The following is an 11953-nucleotide window of genomic DNA, read 5'->3' as shown; positions in this document are numbered from 1 at the left end:
AATACATTGACACAGTAAAAGTTTCTGAGAACAAGAAAGGGGTGACTGTGGCACATACTTATAGGACAGCAAGGCAGGGAAGATTCAAGGTCATTAAGACTAAATAAGGTAAACAGTATAGAGGGTCAGACTTAGTAACTAATTCTTTATGGGAAAAAATTTACACTAAAAAATGTGATCTGGGGGCTTGAAGTCTAGGTCAGTGATAGGATTCTTGCCTAGCACATGCAAAGTCCCATGTTCTCCCTAGCACCAAGAGACAAAGAAAAAGAAAGGAAGTAGGGGAGGCAGAGGAAGAGAAGGGAAGAGGGGAGAGAGAAAACAAAAGGAAGCAGAAATCAGAAGGACATGGATTTGAACCCTGGCTTGGTCACTGGCCAGCCTTGGGCATGGAGCAAATCACTCATGTCCCAGGACTCCGTCCATCTCTCACTAGATGTGGGAACAGCATTGCTTGTCTTTTGGAGTGGTTAGGATTAAATCGGACCATGCAGTCTTGTATGTCCAGTAAGATGGAAGGCCACTTGAGCCTGGAAGTTCAAGGACAGCTTGTGTGGCACAGCAATACATGTCTCAAGAAGAGGAAGAACTATGATGGCTTTGAAAGTGCTACGTGGAATGCCGAGTACACAATAAGTAATCATTTCATTGCCTTTACTACCGTTAGTTATATTAATCGAAGAACAATTCTACTTGCAGTTGACTGAAAAGAGTCTTTTGTAAGTCAAAAGTGAGACTTAACTGCATAGTGATGTCGCTATTGGCAGGTGGAAAACAAATACAAAACTGGGTCACTGTATTCAACAAAAGACAGCACATCTGTTTCATCCGCTGTCTGCTCTACCTGGTGCTGGACTAACTAGGCTTTATTTAGTATTTAAAAATATCTAGGAAGTGTTATTTGTAGTGTTCTGAGATAATGCACTTAAATAATTTCTAAAGTATTTAATTTATGCCTAATCATTACCAAGTTTTCCGAAAAATTCTTTTGAGATCCTTCCATAAGGCAAGCGTGACTGACCAGAATGAAAAGAAGCTCCCCTGTTGCCAGGTTCTTTCAAGATTCACTTTCTGATTATACAGTGCATCTTATAAGTACTCTATTCTATAGAAGCAGTTCTCAACCCTGGGCCACAACCCAGTTGGGGGTCACACATTAAATATCTTACATATCAGATATTTACATTATGATTCCTAACAGTAGCAAAATTACAGTTATGAAGTAACAACAAAATAATTTTATGGTTGGGGGGGTCACCACAACATGAGGGATTGTATTAAAGGGTCACAGTGAAGGTTGAGAACCACTGTTTTTTTTTGTTTTGTTTTTCGAGACAGGGTTTCTCTGTGTAGCTTTGCGCCTTTCCTGGATCTCGCTCTATAGACCAGGCTGGCCTTGAACTCACAGAGATCCGCCTGCCTCTGCCTCCCGAGTGCTGGGATTAAAGGCGTGTGCCACCATTGCCTGGCTGAGAACCACTGTTTTATAAATAAATGTTTTCAGTTGGGGATATGTATCACCAGCCTATTTTTCTATATATACTAATAAACACACACATATACATTTACATATATACATATATACTTCATATCTATAACATTTCTGATGTCTTTGGGGACAATAAACTGAAGGTTAGTATATAAATACATGTAAAGAGCATCAATTAACCATAAGGAATTCTAGAGATTTGTTAGTACCCAAGGATGACATTAAAATATCATAACTGTGGATTAATTTCTTTTTAAAAATGACATTTATTCCTGTGTGTGTGTGTGTGTGTGTGTGTGTGTGTGTGTGTGTGTGTGTATCGGTACACCAGTGCCATGTAGTGCATATGGAAGTTGGAGGACAATTTATAGGAATTTGTTTTCTCTTTCCATCATGTGGGTCCTGGGGAGCAAATTATGACTAAGCACATTTTATTTTACTTTTTTTCACATAGTTCTTTCAAAACACTTACTTAAACATCTTTCAGTTTCAAAAACCATGTAACAAAGTCCCATGGACATACTTCTGTAAGAACACCCGATGAAAGTCTCAAGATAAATTTTACTCATCTTGACATACTCTGTCAGAAAACATCTTGGACTTGAAGGCAATTGCTTCAAGGTGAGAATTCAGAACAGTGAAAACAAGTTATATCTATCTGATTTTTTTTTTTTTTTTGAGCACTAGGGATGTAACAATTAAGCTACATACCAGCCCAGAGCACTTAAAATGTACACAACTACTTATGAAATAGACTCCTTAGTACCAGCCTGACCTGAAGTGTCAGGAGTGAGCAGTGTAGAAGAACTGTTAACACAGAGCTTTGCTGAGGAACTGCTTTAATTGAATTTCAAAACCTGTCTGCTAGACTGGTTCAACTCTGCTGATAGCATATTATTGAAACTCTTTATGAGATTCATTTAAGAACACTAAACATTCAAACAACCTAGTAAGTTATATAATAGAAAGTAAGTTTATCAATGAATGAGCTGCTCAAATGGCCTCAAATTCCATTCCAAATGCCTCCTCAACTTCAATGGCTGGGAAAGCCATGGTGGCTTGTCTCTAACTGGGCTGATGTCACTGTCCAGTTTCTTTGTAGGTTCCTTCAGAGGCAGCCAGGCTAAACCAAAAAACTTGTCACCTTAATAAATAATATCCTAACCAAATCCTACACTGGCAGGAATACACAATGGTTTGCAGAACAGAGTTAATTTTCTTGGTTAGAGAGTAATCTGAGGAACTAAAGAACATCTTAGCTGCTTTGCTTAGGCTCCAAACGCACAGAATAGAATTAACACTCTATTTCACACGGGAATATATTCATTATAGCACACAGTAGTGAGGATTTGAACAAACAAGAGGCATAGCTCCCTTTTTATTTCTGAAGCAACAAAAGAAAATGATTAGACAGAATACAACATCATAGACTATCACAGTCTCAATCATAAATATTGAAAAAAATACGACTAAACCAATAAATGTTTACAGTTTATGATTGGCACATAATTTGTGACATTTTAAAATATGTTTTGATCCTGATATCTGTACACCTTATAGAGAAAATATCATGTGACAGATCCAAAACAAAAAACAAAAACAACGCCATACATAGCTCATTCCTTTCTATATAGTTTCACAATGATAATGTTCTGAAGCCACTAAAAGTACCTGAGGAGATAAATGCGCGTGTGGGGTTTAACATCAAGCAATAGTTTATCTGGCAACACTGGCCAGTAATCAAACAATTACAAAATGGAAAGTACATCTTGTACAAGCTGACAGAACCATTAAATCAGAAGAGCCATGAGCAGATGTACTGACACTGTAAGAATTACCAGAAAGCATTAATTTCAGCATTAATAAAATGGCAGTAAATAGATGACAGCTGCCAGATGAACTCAGAAATAAGGTTACTGGCCTTGTTAAGCTCACGTCTCATTTTCTCAGGCACAAACTGATCGAGGTAGCGTCGGAAGTGAAGTGCATCAATGGCAACGATCTCTGTGCAGCGTCGCTGCCAATCATCCCTGTGAGGGACAGGAAGGGAATCAGGATAAGGAACAGGTAGACTCCTTCAACTAAGAACCTCGCACAAGTCATGCTGTCGACATTTTGGCAGTGTTATGATATTAAAAACAAACAAACAAACCACAAGCACAGGTCCCAGGCAAACAGGAGGGCAGAAAGCCATTCCAGTTTTAGATGCGGAGGTGTGCATGCTGCAGACTGCTGAGTAGTAAACGACAAACCAAGAGACAACATGAGATGACACACTGTGAGCAAGTAAATCATTCACAGGGAGCCTCAGCGGTTCAAGGACTGGGGAGTAAACAAAAGGAATATTGGTCTTTGTTGTCCTCTGATACCACAGGCGTGGTATTTCCTCTGCTTTTGTTTTCAGAGATAGGTACTAAATCACTGATATATATCATTACCTCACACTGCACAGGAAATAATCCTGAGAAATCAAGTGTATAAAAAATATGTACCATTCAGGCCAACTTTATACCTACTTTGAATTTCAGCTACAAAAGGTATCTTTAAAATGGTCCAGACAAGATACACTGCTCACAGAAATGAAGGACTACCCGAGGTGATGAGTTTGGAAACCCCAAAAATTCCATCTTGCTTGCGTGTATTGGTAGCCAAGTAAGTTTTTATACTAAAGATTAAAAACCCCTCAAAGCTAGTCTGTGGGCAATTATGGGGATCCACACAGACACCTGCTTCATCACAGGCATGTGTCAGAGTTAGCATCAGTTGTCAACTCCACACACCTGGGGAAGAGGGACCGTCCCCACTGGACTGGTTGGTGGGCATGTCTGTGGGACATTTTCTTAATTGCTATTTGATATGTAAGGATCCAGCACACTGTAGGCAGTGTCATTCCTGGGCAGGTGTCTTAAGTTGTGTAAGGAAGGTAAGCCCGTAAGCAGGATGGTTCAATGGTCTTTTAGCTACTTTTGCTCCTGCCTCTAGGTTCCTGCCTCAAGTCCTAGCCTTCGCTTTCTTTGATGATGGACTATAAACTGTAAGCCAACTAAATAAACCCTTCCTTCCCTAAATTGGTTTGGTCATATTTTGTTTTTTTTTTTTTTGTTCTTTTTTTTTTTTTTTTGGTTTTTCGAGACAGGGTTTCTCTGTGTAGCTTTGCGCTTTTCCTGGGACTCACTTGGTAGCCCAGGCTGGCCTTGAACTCACAGAGATCCGCCTGGCTCTGCCTCCCGAGTGCTGGGATTAAAGGCATGCGCCACCACCGCCCGGCATGGTCATGTTTTTTTAACCACATCAAGAGAACCCAAACAAGAACAATATATTCTATAAAATAAAAAGAAAGCATAGGCTGGACTTGACATTACAAACAGTAAGACTGCGACATAGATACAGCGGCCTCCTTTTGCCAGAATGCTTTTTTCATTAAAAGTGAACACAAAGTGACTTCTGCCCAACCTGGCACAGTAAGGCTTCTAGATCATTCCGTGAGTAAGCGAAGATGCTGACATATGACGTATTTCAAGAGAACAGGGACAGCAGCAGCAGTAGCCACTGCAGCCTCTGCGTCAGCTGGTGCGTGGCCTCAGCACACTGTCCCAGCATACACCCCCACATCTGATAACAAGGAACACTTGAGGACAGCTAAGCAAGACAGCCAAAGGCTCTAAACTCGCATTAGTCAATCTCTGTAGCTTAGAGACAAAGAGCTGCAGAACTATGCCCTGACGGGTTTTGCCTCAAACTTGAATTTTTAGTCTTTTCTGGTGTGTCAGGCATGGAAATAGTGTTTTGCCTTCCAAAAAAAAAAAAAAATCTGTGATATTGAATTTAAAAAATAATTTAAATGTAGTCACCACATAATGGAGAGAAAATGCTTCACCTAGACAACTTATGCCACCAAGTAAAACCTCCAGTGCCAGATATGGGTTAGAGGTTGTTGAGTTGTTGGCCACAGGGGTCCCATAGATTCCCCCTCCCCCCCAAACACTAGAGGCTATTGCTGAGGCTATAGATTATTCCCCACAACCGGATGGTAATGCCCTATTCCTGAAGACAACACTTACTTAGGTCATTGAACATGGAGAAATCTAGCTGGTGCCCAACTAGGAGCTTCACCCTTACTGACTAGCGATTATGGTGCTGGAAGGTACTCTGCACATGGCTGGAGGCAGCAACCTGCCTGCAAGATATATACTGGTACAACGGTAGCACAAATGGTATGGGAGCAACCAATCAGTTTCTGATTGGATTTAAGGCCCACTCCATGAGATGGAATCTGTACTTGACACTGCTAAAGTGGCCAAGAACCTGAGCCTAGGTATGTCACAGGAACTAGGGGAAAACCTACTATTATTATTCTGCTAAAGGAATAAAACAATAAAATTACTCTTAATGACATATTATTATACCCACAGATCAGTGCTTTGTTCAAGCCTTATCAGAAAAGGCGCTTCTTTCAGCGAATATTAATTAACATAGGAACTCCCAACTGGACAACCTGCAGTGAATAAGAGACTTTAGAACACTCAATCCCAAATGGGATGTCTTCATCAAACCCCTCTCAAGTCTTAGGGATCTATATGGAAAAGGAGATGGAAAAACTGTAAGAGCCAGAAGTGAATGACTCCAAGGAAACAGTGTTTTCTAGACACAAAAGGACAGACATACATACAAACTCACAGAGACTGTCACAACATGTATAAGATTGCACAAAGTCAAACCAGACAAAATCTCAGCGTGAGAAGGGGAGGTGGATACAAAGTCTTAACCCTAATCAAGAAACTCTTTGCAACTGATGCCTGCTGAGAAGAGAAAATCAGTTTTCTTTAATGGAGTGTTACTGGGTATATCAGCCTATAGCCCTATGCACAGTAGGAGCAAACAGAAATGGACTTCATGAGCTTTTGTTGTTGTTTTTGTGGGCTTTATGTTGATAGAGCAAGAGAGAGAGAGAGAGAGAGAGAGAGAGAGAGAGAGAGAGAGAGAGAGAGAGAGAGAGAGAGCCCAAACATGAAGTTGGGTAGGTAGAAAGAAAAAGAATATGATCAAAATATATTGTATAAAAAATATTTTAGATGAGGGCTGGAGAGATGGCTCAGAAGATAAGAGCACTGGCTATTCTTCCACAGGTCCTGAGTTCAACTCCCAGCAACCACATGGTGGCTCACAACCATCTGTAATGAGATCTAGTGCCCTCTTCTGGCCTGCAGGCATACATACAAACAGAACACTGTATACATAATAAATAAATAAATCTTTAAAAAATATTTTAAATGAAAAAAATAATAAATTTCTGGAAGAGGCAGAGTACACCAGAGTCAAGTACATCTTTTAGTTTCAGCCACACGATACTAAAATCAGAAACACTCACTTTTCACTCCCATCTTCATGGCTTCGGGCCCAACGATAAGTTTCAGCATAGCCTGTATATTCACTGTACTGTTCAGTACCTGAAACAAATAGTCTATTAATATCATTCGCTTCAGACTCAATGGGGAAAGCATTCCACCTAAGGTGCTCATAAGGACAGAGTGCCATCCTTGTTTTTCTTTTTGTTGTTTTGAGACAGGGTCTCTCTACATAGCCCTGGCTGTCCTGGGACTCACTATGTAGACCAGGCTGGAGGGTATCATTCTTATTATTTCTAATCAGCACTGTACTTGAAGGGTAAGGTAGATCCGTCCACCCACCACCCTTAATCCCTGCTGCCACCAGTGCAACAACACAAGAATAGACATAAAGAATGGAAAAATATAAGCAGAGATGGGGAAGTAGCTCCATGGTCGAGCATGAACAGCGCCCTGGGCTTGACTCCAATAACAAAACAATAACAAAATAACATAAAGATAAAATAAAATGCAAAACAGTCTTGCAAATGTCATCACTGTTTATACAGTGAATCCTAAAGAACTGCTGGGAGTGGGAAGAGGGTAAGAAAAACTCATAACTAAGAGTCAAGATGTCTCTCTCTCTATATATACCAGCAAACAATGAAAAAACAAACCACTAAACATCCATTAAACATAGTGACAAAAAACCATAAATTACCCTTGAGCAAACTTAGTAACAGATGTAGAAAACCAAAAGAGAGAGAGAAAAAAAAAAAAAGACCCAAATAGACAGAGAAATAGAGCATTCCTTTGAAGTAGAAAATTCAATATTATCACAAGGCTAATTCTTGATCTATATATTCATCTCAATGCTAACAACCATCCCAATTCCAAACAGCCTTTTCTCTCTCAACACCCCGTTCCTGACCCAGGGTATTGCCATGTTGCTCAGACTGAACTTAAACTCCTGGGGTCAAGTGATCCTTACAAATCAGCCTCTTAAGTAGCTGCGGCTACAGGTAAAGCAGCACATGTTTAAAAAATAGTAATTAAACTGGGTGTGATTGTGCCATGACTTCATGGCCAGCAAAGAAGAAAAGGAAGAACAGCAAAATAAAACAAAACAAAAAACAAAACCTAGAGTGCTCAACTATCTTAATTAACAGTTACTGGATTTGGGCTTAAAAATAGACATGGGAAAGAGCTATGAAACAAAGTAGAGGCCATAAGCCAACTGACTGTTAATAAGGGAGCTATAATAAGGGCATCCAGGAAATGATCGTTTCCCCTAATACTGTTGGAACACATAGACTTTCATGTAAAAATATAGACTGGACTGCTATGTCATGTTATGAATAAACATTTTGAGACAGAGATAAACATAAACATAAAACTATAAAATTTCCAGAGGAAAACAAGAGAGGACATTCCTAATCTCAGCACTTGAAAGGTGGTGGCTAGAACATCAGAAGTTCAAACTGGGCAACATGAGAGACCCTGTCTCAAAAAACAAACTTACACAGGAGAACAGATTTATTGTATTTAGCCAAAGATTTCTTTAACTGGATAAAAAAAGCAGTGACCACAAAACTTATAAATGAAACAAAAACTATATCGGATCAAAATTCAATAGTTATTGTCAGTAAAACCTTTTTGGGAAAACCAGGCCCACATGACAATATCTGACAAAGGACCTGTATTCAGAATATGTGACGATGTCTCAAACATCAATACCAAAAACAAACAGGGGCTGAGGAAGTCGAGGTTTGTGACAGAGCCCTTTCCAGCATGTGTAAGGCCCCGTGTTTAGACCCCAGCTCAGCAAAATAACATGAAATGAGTGAAAAAAACACAATTCAACTCACAGAAATGGACAGAAATCATGAATACACGCCTATCAGAAATACATCATTGGCTGACAATCATATGAGATACATAGTTGGCTAACAGTCATATGAAAATGTTTAACATTATCAATCACTAGTGATCACAGTCAAACCACAGTGAGATACTGTAATAAATCTCAACGTATGGCTAAAATAAAAATGTCCACAATAAGGGCTACATGTGGTGGCACATATTTTTTAATCCCTGTACTTGGGAGGCCCAGGCAGGTGGATCTTTACGAGTTCCAAGCCAGCCAGAGTTACATGGTGAGGCCCTGTCTCAAACAACAACATTAACAACAACAAAAACACAAACAAACAAAAAGATTGAATCAACAAAACAACAACAACAACAACAAAAAGGCCACACTAGCCGGGCGGTGGTGGCGCACGCCTTTAATCCCAGCACTCGGGAGGCAGAGCCAGGCAGATCTCTGTGAGTTCGAGGCCAGCCTGGGCTACCAAACCAAGTGAGTTCCAGGAAAGGCGCAAAGCTACACAGAGAAACCCTGTCTCGAAAAAACAAAAACAAAAACAAAACAAAACAAAACAAAACAAAACAAAACAAAACAAAAAAAAAAAAAAAAAGGCCACACTAAGGGCTGACAAGGGAATAAAGTAGAACTCTCATATACTTCTGGTGAAACAACATGGCACAATAATTCTGAAAAATAATTTGGCAATATCTTATAAAATTAAACATGAACAGTTTGATATGGAAATGTCATTTGTAGGTACTTATCTAATAGAAAACAAAAAAAGTGTGCCGATAAAAACTTTATGGAAGGGGCCAGAAAGATGGCTCACTGGTTAAGAGCACTGGCTGTCGTCCCCCCCCCCCCCCAGGACTCAAAATCGACTAACACCCACACGGCATCTCACAACATCTGTAACTCCAGTTCTAGGACATCAGTGCCCTCTCCTGGCCTCTGCAGGCACCAGGCATACAAGTGATAGAGAGACATAGGGGCAGGTGAAACACCCAAGCACATGAAATAAAAAACGAATTCATCTTAAAAATTGCTCAGAAGAATGCTCATAGCAGGTTTACTCACAACAGGTGCATATCAGTCATAGGCCAACCACAGGACCAGAAGGAATAAGATTCATATATGGAGAGATTTACTGCAAAGATTTGGCTCACACGACGATGGTGGCTAATAAACAAGTTTAACAAGCAGGTTGGGACTCTTAGAGATGGGCAGCAGCTGTCCACAGGGGGATTCCTTCTGTGAAGACTGTCTTTTAACTGACTGAACTAAACCCTCACAGATTAAGGTAAACAATCTCCCTTCTTAGGTGTTAACTACTGTGGACTTTTAATCACATCTATAAATTATTTTTATAGCAACACATGAATTCAGTGTCTAACTGAATACATGGGGGCTGTGGCTGAGCTGAGCTAACATAAACCCATAATAAACTTAAAAATAAGCCTGGTATAGTGTCTCATGTGGAAGCTGGAGGATCACCACAAGTATGAGGCTACCTAGACTACAGAATGAGACTCTTTCTGAAAACAAACAAACAAGAAAATAAGGAGGGAGGACCCAAGGAGTAAACAGTCCCAAAGCAAATTAACAGCAAGATAAGAGCCAGTGGGGCTCACACGGAGCAGTGGATGCTGCTTAGTGCAAAGCACAGAGCCACCACATCCAAAATCATGACAGTGGATTCACCAATCTTTAGGAAATATATGATGAAATATTTAGGAGTAAAAGTTATTAATGTCTCCAACACACTCTTAAATATTTGAGGAAAAGAAAATGGAGAAGAAAAAAGGTAAGCTGGTAAATCTTGACAGAGTATGGAAAGCTGGGTATGGTGACACACACCTGTAATCCCAACTCAGGTAGCTGAGGCACGAGGATCATAAATTTGAAGTTTCTTCCAAATACATTATATGCATGTAAAAAGACATTTATATTTAATGTAAAATTATGAAAATATTATATTTTTGGTGTATGACTTATAATTTCCTATAATAAAGGTTAAATACTATGCTTTCCAATTGATTGTTTAGCAAACTCCCTCTTAAAATAATTAAGTAATTTCTATCTTAATTCCCATAAATTCACTTTAAATTTTTTTTATGCTACAAACCAAGAAAACAACTTTATAACGTCCTTGCTATTTCTTGTGCAGTCTTCTTGGACCTGTGAGTACAGCTCGATGTTCTTGTGTGTACAATGTCCACAGAATATGTATATATAATAAGTATAACAAGTGGAACAAAAGGAATAGGATTAACTGAAGTTACATCAGTAAGTCAGAAATACTCTCCAGGCACTACATAATGGACTCTTAGATGGTCACATTTGCAGACAGGCACAGCAGCTCAGGAGGCAGAGGCAAGGACATTGCTGGGACTTTGAGATAGCCTGTATGACACCTGAGACCACGTCTCAGAACAGAAAACCACATCTTCAAAGAGCATGGTATGGTGAAAAAACACCACAGTGACATTAGGAAACATGGGACCCCAGGAGATACTTCCTTGGTCATGTGACCTTGGCTACCCAACATATCTGAAATTCAGGGTTATTAATAGTGCTTACTGTTTTACCTCATAGGATCAATTAGAAAACCAAGTAAGTCAAATTGAAACTCCTTCAAAACCATGTCAATGAACTGAATTTTGCAAAGCAGTAAAGGAAACGAAACTGACTCTTGTCTAGGCATCAACACTGCTCTAGTCTATTGCCAAAAGGAAACAGAGCCAGTCAGGAACACTCTTGTTTATGTTTTCTGCTTAGGAGTAGATAAATCTCACTTTTCCTGTTAAAAAAACAAACAACAACAATAACAACCCCTGTCTACTTTCATCTCTTAATTATGCAAACACCTGTTTTGTCTTTGAAAAATGAATGGTTGAAGACTATAAAACAGCAATTGCTATGTTTCTCTCCCAAGTGAGGCCACGGTCAGCCTTCTTTTACAGAGATTTAGGGCACTTTGGAAATAAATGCTTCCTTCCACTCTAAGCAAACTGAACCTTGAGTTTTCTAAGTAGGCAAGTCTTATATCACTGTCTTTTGAAAAATGAGTTCTTTTAATGTATTTCAAATTCAAATTTATTAATGAGCAGTGATGGAAATGTAAAAGCGAACAGTGGAAAGAGCCATGAAGACAGAAGCTTCTGAGTTAGTGAGATGGTCTGCAACAATTCAGGCCAGAAAGACCTTCACTTAAGGGAAACTCTTAACAAGAGTTCACAGCAGCATTATGAGCTTTAGACTTAGTAAGAAATC

At 39.5% G+C, this 11953-nt stretch overlaps 1 protein-coding gene across 6 annotated transcripts in view; it reads right to left on the bottom strand.

Moving 5' to 3' along the window:
• The window catches only part of Parg (poly(ADP-ribose) glycohydrolase), a 114008-nt gene that overhangs the window by 20589 nt on the left and 81466 nt on the right, over positions 1–11953 (bottom strand). For all 6 annotated transcript variants that reach the window (XM_015995646.3, XM_015995645.3, XM_006976729.3 and 3 more), the window contains exons 14-15: positions 6858–6936; positions 3411–3519 (exon numbers count right to left, since the gene is read on the bottom strand). In XM_015995646.3, coding sequence (XP_015851132.1) covers positions 3411–3519; positions 6858–6936 — 188 coding nt within the window. The remainder of the gene's footprint in view (positions 1–3410; positions 3520–6857; positions 6937–11953) is intronic.

The sequence above is a fragment of the Peromyscus maniculatus genome, chromosome 9, assembly GCF_049852395.1.
Source record: "Peromyscus maniculatus bairdii isolate BWxNUB_F1_BW_parent chromosome 9, HU_Pman_BW_mat_3.1, whole genome shotgun sequence".
Taxonomy (NCBI): Eukaryota; Metazoa; Chordata; class Mammalia; order Rodentia; family Cricetidae; genus Peromyscus; species Peromyscus maniculatus.
The sequence above is the reverse complement of the archived record's forward strand: the minus strand, read 5'-3'. Positions and strand labels throughout refer to the sequence as shown.